General features: G+C 42.0%; 3 protein-coding genes across 11 annotated transcripts in view; 2 read left to right on the top strand and 1 right to left on the bottom strand.

The window, feature by feature from the left end:
• The window catches only part of LOC112559799 (ras and EF-hand domain-containing protein homolog), a 37065-nt gene extending 28313 nt beyond the window's left edge, over nucleotides 1-8752 (top strand). For all 7 annotated transcript variants that reach the window (XM_025231213.1, XM_025231214.1, XM_025231212.1 and 4 more), the window contains 8 exons: nucleotides 522-655; nucleotides 803-979; nucleotides 1351-1498; nucleotides 1692-1773; nucleotides 2283-2397; nucleotides 2879-2998; nucleotides 3412-3488; nucleotides 3718-8752. In XM_025231213.1, coding sequence (XP_025086998.1) covers nucleotides 522-655; nucleotides 803-979; nucleotides 1351-1498; nucleotides 1692-1773; nucleotides 2283-2397; nucleotides 2879-2998; nucleotides 3412-3488; nucleotides 3718-3820 — 956 coding nt within the window. In that variant the 3' untranslated portion in view covers nucleotides 3821-8752. The remainder of the gene's footprint in view (nucleotides 1-521; nucleotides 656-802; nucleotides 980-1350; nucleotides 1499-1691; nucleotides 1774-2282; nucleotides 2398-2878; nucleotides 2999-3411; nucleotides 3489-3717) is intronic.
• Nucleotides 8753-13104: 4352 nt separating this feature from the next.
• Nucleotides 13105-20677, top strand: LOC112559803. 2 transcript variants are annotated; one of them, XM_025231224.1, is made up of 9 exons: nucleotides 13105-13730; nucleotides 15325-15432; nucleotides 16640-16838; nucleotides 17302-17483; nucleotides 17764-18033; nucleotides 18216-18296; nucleotides 18551-18660; nucleotides 18930-19128; nucleotides 19550-20677. In XM_025231224.1, exons 2-9 carry the CDS (start codon nucleotides 15369-15371, stop codon nucleotides 19576-19578), a joined length of 1134 nt encoding a protein of 377 aa, XP_025087009.1. In that variant the 5' UTR covers nucleotides 13105-13730; nucleotides 15325-15368; the 3' UTR covers nucleotides 19579-20677. The 2 variants fall into 2 exon arrangements, with proteins under 2 accessions (XP_025087009.1, XP_025087010.1); XM_025231225.1 differs by lacking the exon at nucleotides 13105-13730 and adding an exon at nucleotides 13782-13993.
• Nucleotides 20508-25648, bottom strand: LOC112559802 (zinc finger protein 728-like). 2 transcript variants are annotated; one of them, XM_025231223.1, is made up of 2 exons: nucleotides 25440-25648; nucleotides 20508-24651 (listed from the first exon to the last, which is right to left on the bottom strand). In XM_025231223.1, exon 2 carries the CDS (start codon nucleotides 23805-23807, stop codon nucleotides 22536-22538), a length of 1272 nt encoding a protein of 423 aa, XP_025087008.1. In that variant the 5' UTR covers nucleotides 23808-24651; nucleotides 25440-25648; the 3' UTR covers nucleotides 20508-22535. The 2 variants fall into 2 exon arrangements, with proteins under 2 accessions (XP_025087008.1, XP_025087007.1); XM_025231222.1 differs by lacking the exon at nucleotides 25440-25648 and adding an exon at nucleotides 25057-25126.
• Between the last annotated feature and the right edge of the window lie 984 nt (nucleotides 25649-26632).

The following is a 26632-nucleotide window of genomic DNA, read 5'->3' as shown; positions in this document are numbered from 1 at the left end:
CAGAAGGCCTTTAGTGGTGACAAATCGTTATTGCTGAGAAAGAGGTAATAAGCCCAGTTTATGGGAAGGTATATAACTTATGAGTGATCCAACGTGTCTAGGCAGACGACACTCACACCAGCATCTTGCTGCTCATACAGTGTCCAGTCTGTCCTTCATATCATGTGTACTCTTGCTGCTGTACCTGTGCCTGACTAACCTGCTTGTCGCGCTTAAATATATGACATATGGCCACCTCAACCACATGTTTATCGTATACCATCTCCTAACCTAGACCACTGGTAGACTATGAGACATATAGTTCAGAGAGGAAAGAAGAAAAAAAACAGTAATAAATGAATGATAAGGAGAGAAACAGAAGAAAGAATTTTAATTTAATATTTAGAGAGAAAAGTTTCAACAAAACGGAAAAAACAAACTGGAGTGAAAAGTAGGAGCATCATGTGTGACAAAGATCATATATAGATGGTACTGACTTCAAGACTGCTAAACTAACCGATCTTCTCGTTGCCATGGAGCAGACAGCGGTCACTCCACACTACGGGACCTCAACGACGTGGACACGGAGCTGGACAGCGTGTCTGTGGACGGTGAGGTCAGGCGGACGTTGCGGCGACGTAAGAGGTCACGCCAGGGTCGAGTTGCCGAGGAAGAGGTGAGTGGCACCCCAGTAGGAAAGTGGACAATAGTGCTGGCCTTGTTCCTGTTGTGATTGGGCTACCCGTGCTACCCGTTCAAAATACACTGTGTGCTTATGTGGGCGAGACTAATGGACTGTGTGTGTGTGTGTTGCTTGTATCAGGAGCCAGACTCACACGACGAGACAGACCCTGACCCTCACGTCCGCTACCGACGGCCAGCCTCAACCGGAAGTCGAGCAAGCGCTCGCAGCATCAGCCGCGATGACTCTGTTGCTAGCCACGGGTCACGTGGCAGTCACCGGATGAGTCGCCGTCAGCTTCCTATAGCACCACTAGAGGTAAGGGTACAATCGTCCTTCTGGCTTGGTCATCATCATCATCATCATCATCATCGTCAACGTCATCATCATCATCGTCATCATCAGCTGTACGGCATGCACATCTTTGTGCAGTAGTAACAGAGTTGCTCCTAGAATTCCAATCACCTTAGCAGGCGCTGACCTGAAGACCTAGCAGTCAGCTACAATGCCCAAGCTTGCAGCTAGCACTTAGCAAGGCTCGTGCACGTGTTCCCAGGTCGCGTCGTTTGAAAAGTCATTGTCTAATTAGTTCATTAAGAATCCAACACCTGATCATTGCATGGTCTGTCATCTTCCTCTAGCCACCCAACCATTTCAGGACGGGCAGTCATCATGGCTTTCTCTTACAGGTGACATCACCAACCATCGTGAAGGTGACACGTGAACCTGAGCGGATGTACAAGGTGGTGCTGGCGGGGGACGCGGCGGTGGGCAAGTCCTCCTTCATTGTCAGGCTGTGCAAAAACAAGTTCGTCCCCAACTTAAGCTCTACCTTGGGTAAGGTTCACCATGGCACTGTGGTGTCTCTGTCTTTTCCTGCTTCCACATCATATACAGAAAACAGCCGTATAGTGTGGTCTTCCTTTGTCAACATCTGTTCCAAGACTTTTAAACTACAACACTATGCTGTGTAGTGCAAAGGTCATCAATAGCGAACTTTGCCCAACCTTCCCTTTGTCACTGTCTGTAGGTGTGGACTTCCAAACCAAAGTACTGGAAGTAGATGGACATACAGTAGCGCTGCAGCTCTGGGACACTGCTGGTCAGGAAAGGTAATTCCTGTGTGCTTGTGTAAAACTTGTTCTCTCCCTTGTGTCAGATGCCCCTGCTTCTCGCGCCATCTCGACCATGTAGCTCGCTTAGTATCACACTGCAAGCGTGTTATCTAGAAGTTTTTACAAGACTGATGTGAATGTTGACTGATGTAGGACTGTGTTTACTGATATGTTTTGTGATGTACACGTGTGGCTGGCTGTATATGTTGTGTAGTGTACACGTGTGGCTGGCTGTATATGTTGTGTAGTGTACACGTGTGGCTGGCTGTATATGTTGTGTAGTGTACACGTGTGGCTGGCTGTATATGTTGTGTAGTGTACACGTGTGGCTGGCTATGTTGTGTAGTGTACACGTGTGGCTGGCTGTATATGTTGTGTAGTGTACATGTGTGGCTGGCTGTATATGTTGTGTAGTGTACACGTGTGGCTGGCTGTATATGTTCTGTAGTGTACACTTGGTCTGCCTGTACAAGCTGTGTAAAGTACATGTAGAAGTGTGTGTACAGGTTCCGATCTATTGCTAAGTCCTACTTCCGGCGTGCGGATGGTGTGCTTCTGCTGTACGACTGTACATACGAGCGGTCGTTCATCAACGTCAGGGAATGGCTGGACGCCATACAGGTGTGTGATGACACTGTATACTGAGCTGTATATACAACAACTCTACACTGTCTTGTATACACAACTCTACACTGTCCTGCATATACAATTCTACACTGTCTTGTACACAACACTCTACACTGTCCTGTCTACACATTAACACTACACTGTCCTGTATATACAAAAACTCTACACTGTGAGTGTGAAAAAGTTTTACCTGGTGAGAAGTGAGATAACTTCGTAGTTCATGAAAGCACACAAGGATTACTTACTAATCACTGACAGGTTTAGGGGACAATATTGTATTTCATATCTAGTCAACAAAGTCAAAACAACAGATGCAAGTCAGATCACTGTAAATTTGTTGTAATTTCTGGAAGCATTCACACCTAACTGCTGTTGCCTGTTCTCTTCTGTCTTGCGACCAAGGTGTCGGTCACCTCTCTTCATCCATTACTCTGAACACTAACTGCTATTGCCCTCACCTGTCTGTCGTTTGCAGGACAGCTCTCCGAAGAAGATTCCCATCATGCTCGCGGCCAACAAGACTGACCAGCGTGCGGAGCTCCAGCAGCAGGGTCGACGGGTGGTCAGGTTCGAGGACGGCCAGAGGCTCAGTCGGGTAGGTGTGAGGGAAATGGTCTTGACATCGATACTAGAAATAAATATTTAGCAGGATGCCAGGTGTTACATGCGATGGTAGAGCTTCTGCCTTCCATTCTGCATGGAGGGAGGGGTGGCGTGGGGAACCATTTCTGTCTCCCTGCTTGCCTGGCTTGTCAATCTTTCAGCGTCCGTCTCATTCGACACTTCTGTCCCTCTGTCCATCAACTATGTAGCCTCTTGTCTGTCTCTCTGTTTGTCTGACCACCAAAGTGACTTCAAAGAGATGCGAAAGCAGAAGGAATGCTGATTTCTGGAATATTAGACAAGCTCATAGGTCCCACACTTCAAATTTTTCTGTCTAATCGTGATCTGCAAGCGTGTTGTTCTTTTTCTGTGTAAAAAAGCAACACTTTTCAACATCTCTTCCAGGAAATTGATGCATTGTTCATAGAAACCAGCGCCAAGGACGGATCCAACATTACTGAGGCTGTTATTGAACTGACAAGGTGAGGAATAATAATAATAACAATAATAATAATCATAATCATCATTATCATCATCACAGAATGAATTAGCGGGTGATCACGTTCGTGAAGGAGCATGGGAGTGGGTGAGAATTCCTTCACAAATTGTCCATCTTGAATGCGCCCTCCCGCCTGAATGTGAAACTGCTTGAGAAGATTAGCAGTGCGGAACTTGTTCGTCGTGAAAAGAAAAGGGTTCCTTGTGTTTCAGATTACTGCGCACAAACGAGGACATAGAGGTGAAAACAGCGGGGATGCAACTCCAGGAAATGAACGAGAAGAAGACCTCGTGCTGCGGCGGCACCAAGCGCTGACCTCTGACCTCTGACCTGCTGCTTCTTCACTTTCTTCATTTTAGCAATCGCAGCTACTGATGGAAGATTGACAGCAATCAGTGCATGCATTTCACGTGCAATTGTTTATGTTAGAGCCGCGCAGTGTTTTATATGATTTAAACTCTTTTACTTGTGAGCCTGTTCTTTAGAATTTCAAGCCGAGGATACAGTGTTGCCATAGTAACCTGACACCAGCGCTTCCTATCTTTGAGGACAAACAACTTCCAGTAGGCGCAAACACAAGCCTACTTTTTACTTCTATATTTTGCTTGAATGCCTTAATTAGTCCGGGGAACCGATATTTTTTCTGAAGTTTCTATTTTTTAAAAACATTCCAAATACTTCCTTTGCATAAACTTTGTGGCCTGAGGTTTAGGTTTCTTATCGGGAGTGGATGAAAGCTGTTCTTGCCTTCAGTTTTTAATTTTATCATTATGCCAAACGACGGTGCTTACACTGGCATCATCCACCATTCTGTCATCCATCCTTTATTTATTCCTTCATCGTTGATGTCAGAATTCGTGCTGATGTCCTGCCTGTGGCCTGCACTCACAGAAATGGTTGTAACCGTGCTGGTCAGTTTTTATTTTTGTCGCAAACGGCCGAGTGGCAGCGGTGTCGTTAACTATCACTGTTATCGACGATGATGTCGAGTGAATCTCTAGATACTGTCTGGTCTCACATACTGCAAATGAAAATAATATTTCAGACAGAATTGACAATGCGCCCATGCACTGTAATTCTTGTCATGGTCCCTGCTGACATTACATTACCCGCACCATAAACCTCGTATAATATAAAATCCTGTGTGTATTGCTGTTCCAGGAAGTGTTCTTGTTTATGGTTGGAGGAAACTAATGGCTAACAGGAAAAGTTATCCTTGTATTACATGCAACTAAGAATTGCACATCGCTTGTACACCACCTGGAATATTTTGTCATCTGGGCTGCTAACAGATAACAGAACTAAATGGTTTAAAATGTTTGTTGGTGCTATGTTCAAGTCTTCCGAGAAAACTGTAGTGATACTATGGACTGAACCCCAGAGTGAAGAGAATCTATGTAGACATGAGGAAGACTACTATGAAAGCTTGAAGTAGACAACAGGCAGTAGTAGACAGACCGCTACATGTTGACAGTAGACAGAACTTGGAACACCTGGGATAGACAATAGCAATTGGATAGACAATAGCATTTACCGCCTGCGACCCCTCGCTGAGGCTCATTTTTTTTCTTTCTTTTTTAAACCATTACATTCGTTACAATCTAGCTTGAAGACCAGAATTGTTTGAGGTTATTTTTTTGTTGTTGTTCATTAGTGTATTTTTTTACGATAAAGGAGGATCTGTTTCCTCTCCGAGCGTTGGCCTTCTTTTCCAAAAGCTCTGTTTACTTGTAACACCAATAACAACCGTCCTTAGATGGTATGCTTACTCCTGGCAAGACCAAGGACTACTGTCCTTTCAAGTAGTTTGTTCTTGCCAGCGAAAGATTTTTCAAGAAAAATAAACCCCACTGAGCCCCTCTGTCGAAGTGGTCCGATGACCGATGCGCTTTGCTCTTGGCACCAGAAAGTGTCCTTAGCTCTTCAACTGAGAGAGCAGACTTGATCGGTGGGATCGACAGGGTCCAAACAATTAGCCATCTTTCATTTCGCGTGCTGACAACCTGCTTAAAAACCAAAGGAGTCTCGGGCTGCTTCCGACAGGAAGGCAACTGCTCGAGTTCCTGTCGTCAACAGAGAAAGGCGGCCTAGTCTTTGTTGTGGGACCTCAGTTTCCTGAAGATGGTTTGGGGTGCGAGGGTCTGTTACCGGAGTGAAGGAGGGGGATAACCTGATAACTCAGGACAGGTGTCACGAAGTCAGTGTGGTGTGGCGGTTGTTGATATGACAGACTGACATTATACCTGTCACCTGTTAATTACCCAAGTCTTTCTCTCTCCTGCCCCCTTCTTGTCTCCTAGTTGTCAGGTAGTTGTAGGGAGAAGTGGGTTCTACAGAGCTAGATAGCTGTTCCTTTCCCTCTTTTCATTCATACTTAATTCTCGACATGTAATATGTTCTTGTACATGTAGTGATGTTATATGCATCATGGAGAGTGATGTCAGTTCGTCTAATCAGCTTGACAGCTAGTAATGATGTTTTGGGGGTCTGGTTCATAGTCATCTGTCTTTGATTGTAATGACTTTTGTTTTCCTACACTTCTTGCTAGCATCCTCCTCCTTATGATGGACTGTTTCATTATCTTTCTCAACGAAGTCTTACAACTTTTCCCTTCCGATCTGTTCCATCCGCCATGATGGCCAAATTTCTTTGACTGTAGCAGACAGCAGCTGGGTGTGACATTGCGGGTATATTTTCATTTTGCTGACTTCCCATCATGGGTTTTCTTCAACATGTTCACATGTCAAGATGCCAAGAATCTACTTTGCTTGACCCTTGTGTACCCCTGTCAGTCAGTCTTAATGATTGAACCCTTTGTTCTGATCAGTATTTAAAGCACACTGAGCTCGCATTGAATGGGCGGGAGGGTGCTAAGTGCAATTTTATTATTATTATTATTATTATTATTATTATTATTATTATTATTATTATTATTATTATTATTATTATTATTATTAAACTGTGCATTAAGACATGCAGGCATGCTGAGCGTTTCAACGAAGTTCTAAAGTATTTTCTCTGAAGTAGTTGTTTATTTGTCCTTTCTAAGCTGCAGGTACGAGCGCTTCCTGTGTGAAATAACTAGAATTTTCCTGGACATTCCCTTTGTGACAGCTCCTTTGCTGGAGGAGATGATCCTCTTTGTATGACCTGGCATGCTGGATGGTGAGCTTGCAGAATAAAGTGTCATGATGGGCTGACCTGCCGCTGTGAACCCTTTCTCGAACTCCAGTGTTTCTGCTTTAGGAGAAGTAGGAAAATATTTTAGGTTGCAAAAAAAGCATTTTGTGTTGATGTTGTTGGTCTTGTTTGTTCCTTATTTTTCAAGGAGCATATTTGTGACTTACCTGTAAACTTATATATGTTTTTTTTCTTATTTTGTAAAGTTTTGTTGCGACTGTGCATCCATGGAACTTCTCTGTTTGTTGTACCTGATCGTTTTCTGTTTTCCAGTTGAGGCCATCATGCTTGCTTCCTTTTGTCTTCGATTTTTACTTCCTCTCACCGTCTGAGAACCTTCTTACTGTTTCTTTCACTGCATGGTTCTTTCCTTCTTACTTTCTGCCTCACTGCATTGTTAATTCTTTGCCTAGGCTCACTTTTATCAGTATTTCATGACAGAGCTGACTCATTTACGATTTCATAGTATTATAGAAAGAAACTCGCCTTAAGTTTTGTTTCTTACATTTCTCCATAACATTACTAACCACTTTACATTCCATGTAATCTTTCCACTAATCAGGGTATCAGCCATTGTTGGACAGGTATGGAAATGACAGTCCTATTGGTCCCTTAGAAAGTGCCTTGTATCTCAGTGTTTGTGGTTATTTGTTCCTTTCTTTCTGTAGACCACCCGCAGTAGCTGAGTCCCTGTGTAGTGTTTACCGTACTTCTAGTGTAGGGGTTACCTCCCTACAAGAGATGGTTCCAGGTTACTAGATGTTTGTAGGAATCCCTGCACCAACCCCAGAAGCTTTGCTGCAGATTCTCTTCGACCAGCCAAAGGGTTAAACTGCTCGTTTATCACTATCAGAGTCCTCCTATAGAATGATAATGAAACACTAATCAGGACTGACACTGTAGAGGTGTTTTCATTACTAACATCTTGAATCTTCAGACACAGTCTCTTTCATGCTCTGACGGAAGGGTTCATGGGTCATGGACACATCGCCATTTCATTTTAAACATTTTTTAAAGAGTAATAACAACAATAATAAACAAATAATTCTTATATTGCGCAATAGTGTATCTGAAAGCTACTAACCACGCACAACACACGATTGTATCAGGACTTCTAGTATTCGCTGTTATGATTGTTTTCATTGTCATAAATGCCGATGGTCATTGTATCATGACTGTCCTGTGTTGTGCTGGGGTCATCCTGACTTCTCTAATATCGTATCCTGACTGCTTTAGCATTGTATCCTGACAGCTCTGGTATTTTATCCTGACTTCTCTAGTATTGTATCCTGACTTCTCTGGTATTGTATCCTGACTGCTTTAGCATTATATCCTTACTTTCATGTGTTCCTTCTATTATTGTGGTTGCTTACCTTTCAAGAAGAGATTGAACTGCTGTATATATTTCATTCTTGCCGTATCCACATCTACTTTTATATCTAGTTATGGTGAGCACAATATTTCCAGCAGTAAACTTTGGGTTGTGTATATTCACTGTACATTGTTACTTCGCACGAGATCCGAACTGTCAACAGCTGTCTGGGTGACTGGCTGTCTCTGTTTCTAGCTTGGCATGCATTATTTGATGCATCCCTTTATTGAAATAGTAATGTCTGTGTACAAAGTAACTACTGATATAATCACTTGTACAGTTTCTTCCAACAAATCTTTATTCATTTATCCGCAAATCGTGTTATTTATTAACAATATCATTGAATCACTTGTTACCAAAGAAAGTTCACTTAACAGTGCATTTTCCATTGCTTTTTCCGAAATATTTTTTATTTTAATATCATTAAGGCATTGTTTTCTGTATCTGTCATATTTTCATGCATTGTTCTATAATCTCTGTTTATTCATGTACTCGTAAAACTTCCCATAATAGCCATGTGGCCATGTGGTGTTTGCCCTGGCTGTGCCAGAGGGCCTGTGTAATCAAGTGGGTGGCAAGGGAGACCCGTGCAACATATCACATCAAGCATATCATGAACCGTTTGATATTTTACCTTCCAGAATATCCTTCTTGTTGAATGCCATCGTGAGCTGAATAAAAGCATCATTGCCCTTTCTGTTTGTGTGTGTGAGAGAGAGAAATGAAATGACCAACTTCTTTAAGTACACTGGGCAATTATTATTTGGGAAGTGTGCTTAGTAACAAAAAAGACATTCGTAAAGCAATAACATGATGTATCCAGACACTCCACCATTTTCAGTGGATGACTGATAACAACGACTCAAGATGGCTTTGGTGAGTAACAAACTTTTCAGTTGGAGAAGAACATACACTCCTTGCTGGTCATGGATTGTTATATGTTCAGTGTTTACATTCCAACCACAACAATGCCAAAGTCGTTTCATAGAAACCACGTGACGATGCAGTTCATTACCATTGTCGCCAGCTTTTCATTTTTATCTTTTCAACCGTTGGTTTCAACTGTGGTGAGGGCATGATGACTCTTTGCGCTGAAGCAAAGCAGAAAGATGGATATAGATGATGCAAGTAGTTTGGGTAGTAGAGAGTGGCAGTGGGTACGAACGATTGAAGTGAACAATCTCAACAGGATTATTGTGCCTTCCACTGGGAGCAACCACCATTGTCTTCTCTTCCTAAAGTCTGTGTTTATCTCTTGTGTGTTATCTACATCAAATTCCAGAAATTCTCCTTCACACCAATGTACAAAATTAACACATTGCCATGCTCTTGAGCGATGTCCAGACCCAAAGGACACTACTTGTTGTTTCTTTAGCCCAGGGCATCTTTGTCTCCGCATTGTAACTACTAACTCAGGGGTAACATCTGGGGTCTGGACTTCGGAAACAAGAGGCTTGTCCTCGAGGTCCCCATGCTGCTCCAGGGCAATATCCTTGCTTCATTACTTTCTGCTCCTGGTGTATCAGCTGACAAAACACCAAATATCAGAAAAACACAGCGAGCATCTCTCTATTCCTGTCTCTGCCTTCAACTTTCACTGCGTGTTGCATCTGTCTCGACTGTGAAGGAGCCAAGACAGCTATTCACCACCTATCGACTGTTTGTAACAACATCATGTAACAGCCAAGCTAGGTATTGATCTACCGCAGTGCTCCACTAATTGCTAACAATAAATCACAGCTGGACAATCAGCTTCAAGAGAAATTTCGTTCGAAAGACATTAAAGCGACCATGCGAAACAGAATGGAGATGAGAGCAGAGTGAGAATGTCGATTATACACGATTATCAGTATCACCACCCTTCTCAGTCCACAATTTGCTACCAGAGGTGTGTGTGTAGGGGGAATGTGAGCTCTATACTATTCTCTGAGATTTGCTTAGCATCAAACCCGTCCTCTCTTGGCTGTTGTCACTCAACCATTATTACTGTTATTTAATCCTCTTCCTATTTCGGTGGTGCATGAAGAAGCACCCACCAGAGACTCCATTTTTCCTGTCAGCAGCAAACTGTTCATTATTATTGTTTGCCTCAATCCTACTTCGGCCTCCCTGTAGTATTGTTTTTGCAAGTCCTAATCATCTTGAAGTATGTCATGCTACTTCCCTCCTTTTCGTTGTGGTCAGGTGGTCTTCCAAATCCCAGTCGTCTTCTCGAGTTTGTTTCGTATTACTTCTTCATTAATGGTGAGGTCCTAGTAAGAGACACAAAAGATCTGTATGAAGCCTGCCATCTCTATGGTTGTAGTCTTTTATAATACTGGCCTGAAAATGAACTCTGGATGGTGAGCAGCCTGTACTTGGTCTAACACACTTATTGAATACTGTAATCACAGCAGGAACAACCTGACATCGCTCTCGGTCGTTCAAAAATAGCAAACTGATTAATCAAACCCCAGGCCCATATTTTCTGTCATTTTGTCGGGTGGGTATATTGACTTGCACTTGCACGGCGTTCTGCTCTGTAGAGCAGTTTGTGTCTAAACAGGAAATTTAAGTACACTATGATTTCCGCTGAGCTGCCAAACTTGTCGAAAAAACTTGAAAACCCAGTTCCAGTGAGCACCACGCCTAAACAATGGTTGAATCTGTAATCCTCCTGCCACTGCCTGAGTTGTTTGTGGAGGAGATGGTGGTGGAGATAGGCCGGGGACGTGCCTGTGTGAGCTTTTACCACACGGCGGCGCGAGAGGTGAACAAAACAATCTTGTTTACATGTCAGTGTGTGTGTAAGCTCGTGTTTTATAAAATAAACATAATAAACGCGATTTACTTTGCTAGGGTAAACATTTGCTTTCAGTGACAATGTCTTGCGATGACATCTCAGCGTACTCTTTCGCTCTCATCCGCTCAGACATGTTGATCCAACATCCGGGTATGGAAAAATCGGATTACCAATATCAACTGAAGACGTGTTCATTACAGCATCCTTGCCCTCACCCACCACCACCACCAGCACCGATGTTGTCCTGTTTGCACGTCACATCATCGATTGCACGATGCAGGCCATCGAGCCAACCATCAGACCAGTTCTTTCTTGCTCAAGCAGGCTTTACTGGTCGCACAGTTCCCCCGGGTGGCTGATCGATTGCATAAAACGGCAACACAACAATAACTGTGCCGGGTACGTCCAAGAGGTGAAAGTTCGATTTGTGTGACACATGACAGAGAAAAAAGTATTTTAATGAAAGACAATGACGATTCTCCACTGAACTGTAAGTGCAGGCTTAGAAAAGAAGACAAGTGCTGTTGACACAGGGTCAGGTGAGGTGTAAAGGAAATCAACACAAACAAATTGCTGTAATACAAATAGGTAATAAAAAATACAGCACACACGCTTGGTATGATGTTCAGTACCAACAGACTTTTTTTTGAAGTATTCGAGGTTTATGACAAAGTGATTGAGATTTCTTTGTTGTACACGATGCATGAAAGTAGACAAATATAACAGGGACAGACTGAGAACTACAAAAGTACAAAAAACATATTCAACGTAGTTGTACATAGTTATTCTCTCTCTCTCTCTCACACACACACACATATCAAACACGCACACATACGTGCTACGCAGACACTTAGATACACACGAACCTCTGTCTTAAGGGTACCAGAGGGCTTACAATCATTTTTTGAGTGATTTTCCCAGCTGGGTGGATATTCTGTTGCAAAATAGACAAAAAAAAACACACACACAAACAAAACAAAACACGCGAGTAAAAGAATGAAATTTCCGGTTCTCGTACCTAATTGTCTTTCTCCCCGAGATGTTATTGTTTTCACAACTGTTGTCGCTGTCATCGCTGCCATGGTAACTGTCGTCGCCACTGATGGCCCATTGTCAGTCTACGCCGTTGTCTTTCTTTCAATCCCTGGTGTTCTTGATCGACTGATCCAAAAAAGGACGAACACAGTGACAAGTCTTGAAGGCCAGAAAAACAGGTTTAAAATGGTTCTCAGACAGTTAATCCTGTCTGAAGCCTGTTGGGATAGTTAATCCTGTCTGAAGCCTGTTGGGACAGTTAATCCTGTCTGAAGCCTGTTGGGATAGTTAATCCTGTCTGAAGCCTGTTGGGATAGTTAATCCTGTCTGAAGCCTGTTGGGATAGTTAATCTGTCCACAGAGATCCACAGAGATGCCCATGTACGCATGCATGCACATGAGATACAAGAGAGAGCGAGACAACATCCGCAGTGACGCCCCCTGATATCTGGTCAGAGACAGAATACCACAGTAAACATTCAGTCAACATGCAGTCAACAAGAAGTCAATAAGCAGTCAACATGAAGTCAATAAGAAGTCAACATGCAGTCAAACAGCAGTCAACATGCAGTCAACAAGAAGTCAACATGCAGTCAATAAGCAGTCAACATGCAGTCAACAAGAAGTCAGCAAGCTACATTGATTTTCCCCGCCATCCCCATGACAGTTTGCACAATGGGAAGCTGGGCTCCATGGGACGCCGCTTTGATAGACAGAACAAACATCTTGTTGACAGGTGCCAGTAAATGATTGATGTGACTCGATTAGCACCAACAGAAAGGTCATGACCCTGGCCATCAAACACAAGAAAACTTCTTAGAAATTCTTTGGTAATTGTGTTTTGCTGAGGTCTTCCTCGTACTTCTTCATTGACTGAGTCTCTCTCTCTATATATATATTTATAGATATATATATGTCAGTATTGCTACACGAGCATGTCGTATCAGTGGCATAGCCTTATACCCTATCGCTGTTCGTTTTGTTCTTTGCTGTGAAAAATGAATGAAAAATTAACCCCTTATGACTCTAGCCATTGTCAGGCTTCAACCAACTAGAATCTTGTTAAGATCGGGATGTACCTCTATCGTGTTTTCAAACTAAGAAACGATATTCTTCACGAGCTTTTTCGACTCTGTAAGTACACATCCTTCTCTCTCTCTAGTGGAGTGTAGATGTGGGTGTGTAACCTTCTTGTCTTCCTTGTTTATGTGTGCCTTTGTGTAATCATATGTAAGAGTGTGTCAGAAATATAGGTGACTGTGCTGACGAACAGTTTTCACATCTTTGCAGTCTGGTGTACGTAGATATTTTAAGTTCTTCCTCGTTCATATTTTATTTACTATATTGTTACGCCACAATATATAATAACTATACTCAGTTCCCGCACCCATGGTGTACCCAAAGTGTGGAAGGAATAAAATATGTGTCCTGTCTCTCAACCTGTGCTGACAACACGTGGTGCTGCGCCAGTGAAGCGGAGAAAGACGGTCTTTCCTTCTTTCATGTTTCCTTTCCCATTATGACCCATCGACCCCACGCGGCTACTGTCCAACGTCCAGGACCAATGGTCTGGAACCTGCGAGCACGAGCATGTGGTGAATGTGTGATTGTGTGTGTGTGTGCGTGCGAGTGTGTTTGTGTGTGTACACGTGTGTGTGCGCGTGTGTAGCCCTTGTGTCTGGCCTGCTGGCTGGCCGTGTAGGTCTCCACCACACGAAAGCGACGTCTAGCGTCAGCTTCTATAGCAACCGCCGTGTCAACGTCGCTCATCAATCATCTTGCACAGTCCAGCGACCACCGCGCCCTCTTGCGCACACACACACACACTGGCCAGGTAACGGATGACTTGCAGGCAGGTAAGGATTTTTTTTTTTATTCTTATATGTAAGTGTTGATAGATTCTCCTGAAGGTGGCGCTTTGAAATGTCCAGAATTTTCCAGACGTGGCTAATGCGCAGCATCCTGTGTTGTTGTTGACGAGGATGCTGCATCGGTAACGTGGGTCCCTTGTAGCTGTCCCGGCTACTGCTGGATGATTTGGTTGCAATTAATGTCATCATCATCATCATCGTCGTCGTCGTTGCGGCTCTTGTTATTTGCACCAAGAAATCGGACTTGAGTAAGATCGGTGTGTGACTCGCGTGGCGCTCGGTCAATGGTTACAACAGAAGTTCACTTAATTGTTTGCTCGTTCTCTGTTTTCTCTTTTCCTTTTTCAAACTTTCTTTGATTGTGTCAAGCCTATAATTATTTTTATCATGATTGTAGGTTAAAACGTTCGTACCCCTAAAAAAACTGTCTCCCCCCAGCCAGAGCATGGTTGTCTCATTTTCTCTCTGGCTGTGCAACTGCTTATGTCCATTGCTTCCATAAACAAGAATTGCTGAATAATTAACGGCACCACCCTTCTGTACGGGTCTTTGTCACACAAGAAAGATCATAGATTAGAATGATCGAATACATGATGAAGGGACTGAGTGATTGAGACTGAGCCTCATTCATACATTCATTCGTCCAATACAGTGAAAAGAAGGAAGTTTGCTAAATTTGTACGTTTCATTTTTTTTTGTTAAAGCTTTTTTTTTACTTTTACATTACTTTGAATCTGCTTTATTTGTTTGTTTGTTCTGGAGATTTTTTTCTTTAGTTTGCTAGTTCTAGAAGTACACATCAATAGTAATCATTGGGGTCTGGGTTACAGTTTGGACCTGGTAGCTAAGGTGTATGCTCACAACAAAAGACGAATATACAAGTAGGTGGACACAAAGTACATACATGTGTGTAAATGAAAACTCGGATTCTCTTTACGAACATAAAGAGGACAGATTATCTGTCGATTGCATGTTTGAAAATGCTGGCTAACATGAGTAAGCTAAGTCCTCTTCCCTATAAACAAATCCACTCCGCAGTTCTGTACTGATGCCACCTCGTCATGCAACCTGCCCCAGACTACAGCCGATGCCAGGAGAAGCAGCCAAACCAATATTAGCCCACACAACATTGGAAGTTATGGTCATTAAGGACCTCTCCGTGACACAACACGCTTGTCGTAGGATTATTGAAACTGAGGAGGAAAAGAGGTGCAGAACACACACATTCCTGCGCTCTCTCTCTCAGGCTCATTGTGTAGCATGTGTGTATGGAAAAATATATGTGTAGGTGCATATAAATGGTACGCATCGGTGTTCAAGAAAGTGGTGGTGGTCGTTTTTTTTTTGTTTTTTTTGTTTGTTTGTTTTTGTTTTTTTTTTTTTTTGGGGGGGGGTAGCTCGGTTGTAAATACATTTTCACATTTTAATGCCAAAACCAGAAATGCTCATGGTGAAGATGACTCAACGTGCACAAACATCACAGCAGAAGAGAAAAATAATTACTCACTTACACACTTATTTGCATCTTGGGGGTACATTCTTAAGAGACCGACTCAGCTGTCCCTCTTATGTCCACCAGGTTGGTTTTGCCCCTTGCCATCAGTTTTTCAACGGACCGCCATCATGATCCTGGCCACACGCCGTCACCTGGACATGTCAGGGGTCACACTCGCAGTCATCTTCGCAGGTAAGCTCTTTTTTTTTCTTTCTCTTCTTTTCCCACAGGAGTAGCCATCTCTTGAAATTCTATTCCTAGATGAGTTTTAGAAAGTTACAAAGAATAAAACTAGAAAATAAATCAACGCCAGAATAGCGGGATAAGCAGCTCATCTGTCGAGTGCCAGTCGTGTCCCGAAACAAAACTTTCTTCTCGTTTTGCAGATGAACCGGATTTATTGTTTTCCGTTAAATAGATCTGACAATTGATTGGACATCTTTAACGATTTTATGGTCTGTCTTATGTCATTCGTTTCGGCCATGTTTCGGTCAGTGTACACTGTACAGCGTACAGCGGTAGGTCACGTGCTTGTACCAAGACCATGTGGCCAGTTGCCTGGTCACGTGAAATTTTACTAAAAGATACCCGCGCTTTACCTCGCACCCTGTACGAGACCCGTTTAAATGAATCAATAAGACAGGACGACAGTTATTTATATGTCTGTACAGGTTGCAGCACGTACTCAAGCAGAGAAGAACTCAATTTTCCAGTCCCTGAGTCTAGTCAAACAAAAGCTCGATGTAGAGTGAGATATCAACTTCACGAGGGCTTTGTGCGAGAACATTCTCTCTGCCTGCTATACTGACAGACTGGTGCCACTCAGTGGGTTCATCGAGGAGGACGTGTAAACAAACTGCAATGATCGTCATTTAAAAAATCGATCTAAAGACAAGGAAATGATTTTATAACCTAATTATTTTTATTTCTGGTGCAGCTAGTATATGTCTGGGAAATAAGTTGTAAAGACATTTATTTCGCATCAGATTTATTTCTCCACTTGATGAAAGTCTTGAAGGACAGCCACGAAGTCCCTTAGTCTTCACGGGACCACTCACTTCAGTCTTTGTCCTTTGGTAGAGACTAATGAGATGCTAAAGGGATAAAAATGATTGCCAAAGTCGCGTGACAGACACGAGGTTCACTCGACACGTGGCCATGTTTGTCTCAGACTGGACCAGATGCACCACTCACCGTCGATGGCAGAGCAGTTAACAGATGGAGACACTGAATTTTAATAGAAGTCATTTCCGGGTATGACTTCTGTTGGGTAATAGAAACTCTTGAAAAAAAAAACAAACCCGCTCTCTTATATCCTAATTGCTGTTGCTGACCACTAGCCTTTGACCTAATTGCTGTTGCTGACCTCTAGCCTTTGACATACTTTGGTTTGTGGTAGCGATGGGCTCGGTGTCGTGCAGCGTGCCGTCGACACGTGTGGTGTACTACCTCCACACTGTACCTGCCACCTGGAGCGCTGCACGTAGCATGTGTGAGAGCTACAGCGCCGTCCTCATCTGCCTGGCTGACGTCAACACCACCACCGCCAGCGTCCGCTACGTCGACACGAAGACGTGGGGTGGACAGTTAGCAGCGGCGTGAGTACTCGTCATCACATACCTGCCTGACGATATGCACACCTTGATGTGCACACCTGTCGCACTGTCTAGTCTCTTCTTTCTTCTCCTAACTTTCCTCGCACATTTCTCTCCCTTTTCATTTCATTTATTTTTTTCTTGTTTTTTTGTTCATTTATTTCTTCTTTCTTGTTTTTTGTTCATTTATTTCTTCTTTCTTGTTTTTTTCTTTTTTTTGTTTTTTTTTTGTTTTTTTTTTTTGTTCATTTTTTTAATCTTTCATTTATTTTTTTATTTTTTCCGTTCATTTTGTTATTCCTTTTTCTTTAGTTTGTTTATTTGGTTATTTATTCCCGTTTTGGTTCATTGGTTGTTGGTTTTTTTTACATTATTTCTGGATATCTTTAGATTTTGTTCTATTTTTAAAAAAATTGTTCTGTCCTTTCTTACATTTGCTTTTTGTTTATGTATGTGTGAAAAATAGGCAGCAAAAGGGATTGTGGACTGGACTGTACAGAAAATCTGACAACACGACCCTGTGGCACGGATGCACGCCCTCACTGAGGTCACCCGACAATCAGTTTTGCTACAAAGCCGGAGCAGACTTCACTTTGTTCCCTGCGGACTGCAACGAGGAATTGCAGTACATCTGTCAACTGAATGATGGTAACTGTCTTACAGCTTCTGTCTTCTGTCTGTTTTTTGTTAGTTTAGTTTTTTGTGGTCATTCTTCGCTGATTATCATTTTACGCCAAGCTTTCGGGTGGTGTGTGTGCGACAGTCTGCCGTTGATGACAGAGGGGGAGGATTTTAGTCCTTCTTTTTGTATTTGTGTTTGCTAAGTGGGGTGAGCTAGGCTGTGGCCAGGGGGCTGTATAAGCTGACGATGACGATGATGATGATGTCTCGCCTTTACCCCGCAAGCATTCTGTTGCGCGATGTGCAGGTCAGTGTTGGTTCCAGCCCTGGTCCAACCACAAGGTTGACGACAGCAGCGCTCTTGTCAACAGCACGACGACCGACGACGAGAGCGCGTGCGCCAAGCTGTGCCGGGACAACATGAAGAACGACCAAGAGTGTTGGGCTTTCTCCTTCACTGAATCCACCAAGCACTGCGTCTTGTACTTCACGAATGAGAACCACAAATACGCTCTGACGAACAGATACTTTGTCAACGAGACAGGCACCACTGTCTACGAGAAGATTTGCACAGGAGGTGAGTTTGGGTGAGGTGGGGTTACGGTAGTCTATCTTGTCCGTGGTGGAGGCACCCTTGCTGTAGACCACCTTTCACGAGGGGGACACGTACTTCCGCCTAGCTGACCACCCTCCCCTCCACCCTACATGAGTTTACAACACGATATCGCTTCGTTGACTGCCTCCTCCGTGTGTTTGCAGGTTGGACGAGTGCGCTGAGTGCTCCCAACTCAATCAACGGCAATCCACTTGACGAGAACTGTACTTCCGGCGCCAGCGGAGGTGAGAAGTCTGATGGATGAGCTCTATAAATGTTCATAATCATCATTATAATAATTATATTATTATTATTATTATTAATTTCCAATGCAGAAACATTTACGCTGCACAGTCAGGGAGGAACTCGACCTCGTAGAGTTTGGCTTATGGTTTACTTTCCTTCAAAGTATTACATCCTGCTTATCAGAACTAAGGTTAGGGTTAGGACAAAATAATGGTAGCGACAGCGAAATGAACAGTTATTTACATCACAACAGACGCCTGGGACTCCAGCATCTGCTACTGCGAATGTAGTCAGCCGCCAGTCATCCTCACAGCCGAGGATCTTGTCAAGACCGACGATGAAAAAGCAGAAGAAATCCAAAAGGTGAGCAGCCGCCACCATTTGCACGAGCATATATTTGTATGTGCATCAAAGTGGTGTTGTGTATGTCGGTGGCTGAGTCCCCTTCACGAGCTTCATCACAATATTTACAACATGGTTCATGTCTACATGTTTCTTGGTGTTGAATGCAATGAAGAAATGATACTTCGCGGTTCGGATGTTTTATGAACATTTTGCTAAAATCTTAAACAAGTACAATTCAGTCCCCTGGCCAAACTTTATTCTGTTCTCTGGATTGCCTGCAACTCCAGGAGCTGTACGTGGACCCCGACAACACGTCCAGTACTCGTCGAAAAAAAATCAGTGTTGAGGACAACCGCCCGAGCGCGCAGAGCATCGGCTACGTCGGCGTCGTCATCATGGCTGTCGTCTTTGGCGGCATCATCCTTCTTGACCTGCCTGTTCTGATCTCCCACGGGAAGGACCTCGTCGTGCGACTACATAAAATGTGTATGTAATATAGATAATGGAACAGGTGGCATGTTGTCTGTTGGGACAAAAGTGTTATTATTAGCCGGGACAAACTGTTTGGAACACTTGGCCCTCTGGCACTTTGCTCAACATATTTATTGTAGGAGTAGTCTGAACGAGGTGTGTACCTAAAAAAAAAAGTGGTTTGTCCACGTTATGCTGCTTTGTTAGTGAAAAGAAGTGTCTGTGTTTTTATCAGAGTAAGCTCGGAAATAGTTTCAGAGGGGAGGGTAACAGCTTCGAACCTTTGCACTGACGCCTGGCAGAGAAAGGAACTGAAGTTTCTACAGGACTTGTATGATAGTTTGAAAGATCCATCTGTAAGGTGTAAGGGGAAGAAATTGTCTTTGATCCCACATCGCTGATCCATACCTGTTATTTTGTACCTTTTATTTTGCAGGTACTCGATCAAAGACCCCTCAGAAGTAGATCGAAGAATGCAGGTGGACATCAGTGCTCTTTAAGACGACCATTGCGTGGACAAGTGACTGCAGGACTTGAAGCCAAAGAAGCAGACAGCGATTTTTGTGAGAGGTTTTAGGGCGACAGTTTCTCTAAAGACTAGCCAGGAATGGCTGAAATATGAACTGTATATTATTTTAAACCCTAAACCTCATTATCTATTAATTTTTATTGTAAACTATAGTATGTACATATTATTTGTGAGTGTGCTTGGCAGGGGACGCCCCTTGGATTACTTGGATGACGTTTGTTAGCTGTTCACAAAACTATTTCCTAGCTAGTCTGATACCTGTGTGACGCCATTACTCCCACAGGTGACCTACCTGTTGAATTCGTACTGATGAGTTAAGGCTGTTAAGCGAATAAGGGGAAAAAACAAGTGGCTTCCCTCAAACCCCAAATACCCGTTGCCTAAAGAGCTGCTGAGGACATCAAAAGTACAAGAGTTTGACTGTTTCTTGCTTGACGCACATAAAGCGATAAATCAAAAGTTGACACACACTACAAAAACAAACAAACAAACAAAACACAGCTTCAAGAGTGGGCGACAGAATAACACAGGAGAAACCAGGTACACTGGATTGTAGAAATTATAAACATGATTCAACTTTTAAATCTCAACATAATCCTCACAAAAGTCATTTCCAGTTAAAAATAACTTGTGATAATTACTGCATGACTGGGCAATAAAACCTTGTGATTTTTGCATAGCATAGATATATATATGCATAATATGTACACATTGTATTTATCAATAGCCTGAGAGTTCTGTGTATCAAACTTGATTTACCTATACTAAACAGAAAACGTGCACCAACACACACACATGTATACACACACACACAAACACATGCACACTCACGGGCATGCACCACATACAACAAACAGTGCACTGGCAGGGTTCAAATATCATTGTAAGCACCTGCCATTTTTTTCTGTTTGAAAAACTGCAACAGTGCATATTTTTATTAACCCTCACAGTTATTATTATCCATAACTATCATATTAATGTATATAAAACTTTGTGAAGAGGCATTACAAGAGAAATAAAATAAAATAAAAAGTGTGTGAGAATATATATATATATTCATAATAAATATATGAATCCATATTAACTGATAATGAAATGATCAATCCTAAGTTGCAACATGTATATCTTAACTAACTTCTAGCCTGGAAACAATGTGCCTATAGGGCTACCAGCATGATCAAAAAGTTTCTTGTCAGAAAGACTATAGACTGATCAAGATTGGCAGAAACTTGTCAAATGATGGAACAACATTCTAGAAACTACATCTGTAGTTCTTAAGAAAATTGCTGGAATAACACTAGGATCCAGGCTTTTTTTTCAGGACATGTGATTTTATTATCCCCAAACAAAGAAGTTGGATCATTAGATTAAATTGTTCAAGATGAAAAAGATTTTTTTTTTAATTATCTCGAATTCACTCCTAAATTCTTTAATGCATGAAGAATGCCAAAAACACTATTCAGCAGTTTCATAAAGGATATGAAAACAGAAAACTATTAGTTGCAAGGATATGATGTTAACCTTAATTCTGTCAGTGGTAGAACAATCTTCAACTTCAATTTGAGATTATTAAAGTATTTTGCACAATGTTCTGTTGTACAACAAATATACTAAGAAGAGCGAACTTGGTGAAAAAGATTTTGCTTTAATGGGCCCTTGCTACCCCTGCTAGTTCCATCCTGATCTATGGACGCATTAAGTGGACATCAATAACTTTTTCTGGCAGCACTAGAATAGTGCAATCCTGTCTGGTTTGGTCATATAACCTGGCTGATACTCCAAGACTATACTTAAGGGTACCTTCTTTCATGAAGACCTGCTGCCAAATAGACAGAGGAAATATAGGCTGGCTAACATAAAGGCATAACAGGCAGGGCTTGCTTTTACCACCACATAAGAGGGAGCTTAGCTGCAGCACCTATCCAATCTCCTTTCCACACACCCCAACCCCACAGATAGGGAGTAGGGGGCTGATCAGCATAGATAAGCCATTACTGGTTAAAAAAAATGAATGAAATGTTCAGATATTATGAATGGAGAACAATAGCAACCAACTAGACAGCTGAATGTCAGAATGCGGATGAGATACCTCATAGCAATTTTGCAATAAAACTACATGCTAGACCTGAAGAGTGAGGGGGCAATTGGTGTTTTACACCAAGCCAGCAGCTAAGGCTATATCATGGCAAGGCAGCCAACCATGTAAACAGATGTAAACCATGTAATGCAGAGAAAGAATAGTGTGCCCAAGATGACAGCTGAACCCAGGACAGTCAACCTTCACTGTATTGGTGACAGGCGCTAACCATTGCGCCACCGGGCGGCTACATGATACACTGGTGAGGCCTCAATGTCAACAAATATGCCATTTGAAATGGTAGAATAATAAAAGGCCGAAGCCATTAATAGCTTTACCTCTCAATACTAAAAAGATTTAAGGCATCTATGCACTTTCCTAACTTTATTTACATGAGCTTTCCAACTTGATCATCAACAGTCATGTCTAAATATTTGAAACTCTCCACTCTTCTTACTTCTCCTTTAATAAGTATTTCATCAAAAATAACCCTGTCCTTCATAAGATATACAATCGTTTCTTTCAGTTTTCTAAACATTCAACTCTTAAATAATTATCATCACACCATACAACAAATTTATCAATCTCCTGTCTATAGTAGGAGTCCATATTGTTGCAAATCAGTCTCCCAAGTCTGGTGTCATCTTCCTCTTGGGCAGTCAACAAGAGTCAGCCCATTAGGTAAAGTAGCGGCAAAGCCAGTTAATTTTGTGTCATTCCTCATATTCAATGCGCTGGAAGGCAGAATTTATCTGTAAATAAACTTGAGATACTTCTGTGCAACAGTGAGCAGTAAGCATACTGCATTGGTGGAGTTTAAACATTACTGTGGACTAACATGTGCTGTTTTAAATTGTCTGAGCGCTTAAAACCAGCTTTACACACACTGCACTGATGAGGTTTCTCGTTACTCTCGCTGTGGACATGCATGTGCTGTTTCACATGATCTGACCTTTTGAAGACAGCTTTGCATATGCTGCACTGGTGAAGTTTCACATCACTGTGGGTCAGCATGTGTGCTTTTAATTTGGACGAAAACCTAAAAGCTGCTTTACACACATTGCACTGGTGAGGTTTGACATTACTCTCACTGTGGATCAGCAGGTGTCGTTTTAAATTGTAGGAGTGTTTAAAAGCAGAGTTACACAAACTGCAATGATGAGGCTTAATATCGCTGTGGCTCAACATATGCTTTCGTAAATCAGATAAGGATCTAAAAGAGGCTTCACACACACTGCACTGATGAGGTTTCACATCACTCTTGTTGTGGACCCGCATGTGCTTGATCAAATTGGCTGGGCGCCTAAAAGTAGCATTACATACAATACATTGGTGAGGTCTAATGTCACTGTGCATCATCATGTGTTTTTTTAAATTGTACAAGTGTCTAAAAGCAGCATCACACACACTGCACTCGTGAGGCCTAACATCACTGTGGACCATCATATGCTTTTTTAGATCAGATGAGCACCTAAAAGCAGCATCACACTCACTGCACTGATGCGGTTTCACATCGCTGTCACTGTGAACTAGCATGTGGCGTTTTAATGTGGGCAATTCTTTAAAAGCAGCCTCACACAAGCTGCATTGGTGAGGCCTGACATCACTATGGATCACCATGTGCCTTCTTAAGTTGGATGAGCACCTGAAAGCAGCCTGACAAACACTGCACTGGTGAGGTTTCTCACCACTGTGGATCAGCACATGCTCTTTTAAGGCACTTAAGTATCTGAAAGAAGATCCACACACGCTGCACTGGTGAGGTCTTATACCGCTGTGGATTTGCATGTGGATTTTCAAATAGGATGGGTAAGTGAAAGAAGCTTTACAGACACTGCACTTATGACGCTTTTCACTACCACTAGGAGTTAGCAAGTGCTCTTTCAGCGATGCACTGTGAACTAGCATGTGCTGTTTTAAGTTGTCTGAGCGTTTAAAACCTGCTTTACACACGCTGCACTGATGAGGTTTCTCGTCACTCTCACTGTGGACATGCATGTGCTGCTTCACATGGTCTGGTCGTTTGAAGACAGCTTTACATATGCTGCACTTGTGAGTTTTAACATCACTATGGGTCAGCAAGTGCATTTTTAGCCTGGATAAGAACCTAAAAGCAGCATTACATACACTGCACTGATGACGCTTTTCTCCACCACTGGGGATCAGCGAGTCTTCTTTCTGTGCTGTTCCCTGCACTTCCTGCTGCACCTTATCTTGCCTGCCTCTGCAGTCACCATTTCCATGTGCTCACTGTATTCTTCAATCTGTACTGTATTTGCTGGAATACCTATTTCTTGACTAGAGTGACCTTCAAAAGCAAGCAGCCCTGCTGAATTTTCACTGCCTTGTAGACCATTCTCTGTCTTTACTTCATAAGTAACGTTTTGGAAGTTCTGCTGACATGTCTTAATATGCTCCCCATTAACATACTGAACAGGCCAATCTATCTCAGTCTTTAATTTAACAACAAGTTTCCAGTTTTTATGTTGCATATTGGCAGCAATGTTTGATTTTTATGCTATGGCACTCTCTATCAGTGCTGTTCTCACATTTCTTTGGAGTGATTTGTGAGCAATTTGTCATGCATGAATCAAAGCAGGATGAACATTCTGTTTTCAGCGTTACATTAGCACTTAAGTCTTCTTGTGCTTCCTCTACAGTTATCAGTTCACTCTTTATGTTGATAATACATGGGGCCTGTACCTCACTCTCCAAAACAGACATATCTTTCTGTTTTCCTAGGGTTAAAGTTTGATTACACTTATTCACTTAACAGTTAATATGTTCTTTCAGACTGATTGTCAGCTGACTGGAAAGCTGCACGCAAGAGCCTCTCTTTCAACTCTGGTGTCTCTAGTGCTATAACACCATCAGTGAAGTCTATTCCAAATTTCCAATCATCTCAGTCTGATGTGTACAGATGTTTACAAACCTGAAACATTACCATCGTAATATTCAAGTATATTGTAATTATAAATAGTTTTTTACATAAACTGAACATGAACATTTACAAATGAAATGTTCCTACTCTCCCCCTATCTTCCAGCAGAAAATCCGATTTTGGATGATAATGGACAATTTCTGGTCAAACGTTTCAGTAAAATTTAAAAGGTTGCATAGCGCTACCTTAAAAAAATCAAAACCATACATGTCTTAACAATGTAACAGAAAACTGGATGAAAGTATGCTATGTAGTAAAATATCAGATAATTCATCGACGCTTATAGCGATATCTTCAACTTTTTGTGTCTCATTCCCTACGGTTGGTAGTTTTTTTTTAAGTACTTGCCGTGCCAGCAACTAAGAATATATCAGTTATCACACCAATGCAACCTACGGAACTGAGCAACTGAACGATCGCCGCAATCATAGCAACCACCGCGTTGTCTACAGAAATGGATACCCCCACAATGCTTTGCGCGTGACGTCGTCATCCCACGGCAGTTTGACCACGAACTTGTATCATACACATCCATGGTTTGACATTTTTTAAAGCTGGTTGACATTCGTGTTTGTCCCAGATTCTCTGCCTCTTTCTTAGTTTTGAGGAGAACTTTTGGCCATGTGGTGACTGTGTGTGTAGTAGTAGAAAGTGTTAGTCAATAGTGACAGGTACTCTATGGAATATGTTCCCCATGACTTCTTAAGTATTATGTCGTGAATAACAATGAATACGAAAATATCAACCTGTTAGTTATTTTTGTTACGTTATCAACTTACCTCTTTCAATGAAATAAATTGTAAACAAAACAAAGGAATCGGAGCATGCGACGGAGCGCTGTCCTGCAAAAGTGGACTTTTAAACCTCCTTCAATACGAGAGCTCTTGATTCGTCTGCTCTTCCTGCGGCTATGTTGGTCCTTACTAATAATAAATGCAACATTTGTAAAGCGCATACTCACACTCCTAAGGAGCATTCTCAGGCCTAAGAATATGAACAAGACATGGACAGCTATGACGGACAGGAAAACAAATGAATAACATATGAACTACAAAAGAATAAACAACACTAATGATTAATACAAACAAATACAGAAACACAGGGGAAACAAATAACAAGAATGAAGTATCAGGAAGATGATCTGGGAAGGACTAGCGATTATTTGAAATGTTGTTAGGAGTAACGTTTACGAAAGAGGTGTGTGTTCAGTGTACGTTTAAGGGATTCAATAGCGGGTAGGTGGCAGATATGGCAGCTGAGAATGCACATCTATATTGTTCGAACAATGGAACCTTTGGTAATATTTGATGTTAACAGCTACTTGTGTCATCGGTGATCGATTCATCTTTTGGGTCTGGGGCAATCAGATTCTTCTTTGGTCATGCGACCTGGCACAACACATTGTTGAAGACTGTCCTCCAAGGACATTATTGTAATGTAGGCCTATGTGTGCCAGCCTTTGTTAACAATTATTTAACGTGATGATAGGCTTGCTGATAGTAAACAGCAAATCTATGTTGTCATTGTCAGATTTTATGTTTCTTTCTGAGAACTGCCTTCAGAATCATTTGCTTGATCATTTACAAATATATTTCAGAACAAAATACAGACTCCTAGTTCACAAATGTATGACGGCATGATTCATGTGTATTGTAAGAGGTGCCACCACATACAAAAGCCAAATAACTCTTATACATGTAGTACTGTTACATTTGCTAATTCTTTATGCAGATAATCCTTGGGAATTAAGCCAAGGCAAATAAGGAATTTACAACCATTTTTCAGAAATGATTTAACTAAAGTGTATCTATAACTTTATTCTTCATGGTGACCTCTTCTTCTATGGGACGTGGAGTAACTGACGAATACATGGCCTAGTTTTTGTTGTTTTACTACAACTAACCTTACTCTATAGCAAGAAAAATAGACTGAGGAAAGGACACTTTTTTCATTTTTTTAAAATGAATGTTCA

Source organism: Pomacea canaliculata, linkage group LG3, assembly GCF_003073045.1.
Source record: "Pomacea canaliculata isolate SZHN2017 linkage group LG3, ASM307304v1, whole genome shotgun sequence".
Taxonomy (NCBI): Eukaryota; Metazoa; Mollusca; class Gastropoda; order Architaenioglossa; family Ampullariidae; genus Pomacea; species Pomacea canaliculata.
This window is presented reverse-complemented; position numbering and strand designations above follow the sequence as displayed.

What these genes read in the sequence shown, in the direction of transcription:
- LOC112559803 (XM_025231224.1), top strand. Translation starts at nt 15,369, where the DNA reads ATGATCCTGGCCACACGCCGTCACCTGGACATGTCAGGGGTCACACTC. An exon ending in CGAGAAGATTTGCACAGGAG is followed by an intron (nt 18,034 to 18,215) that starts GTGAGTTTGGGT and finishes GTGTGTTTGCAG; the next exon opens with GTTGGACGAGTGCGCTGAGT. An exon ending in TACTTCCGGCGCCAGCGGAG is followed by an intron (nt 18,297 to 18,550) that starts GTGAGAAGTCTG and finishes ACATCACAACAG; the next exon opens with ACGCCTGGGACTCCAGCATC.
- LOC112559802 (XM_025231223.1), bottom strand. Translation starts at nt 23,807, where the DNA reads ATGCACTTGCTGACCCATAGTGATGTTAAAACTCACAAGTGCAGCATA.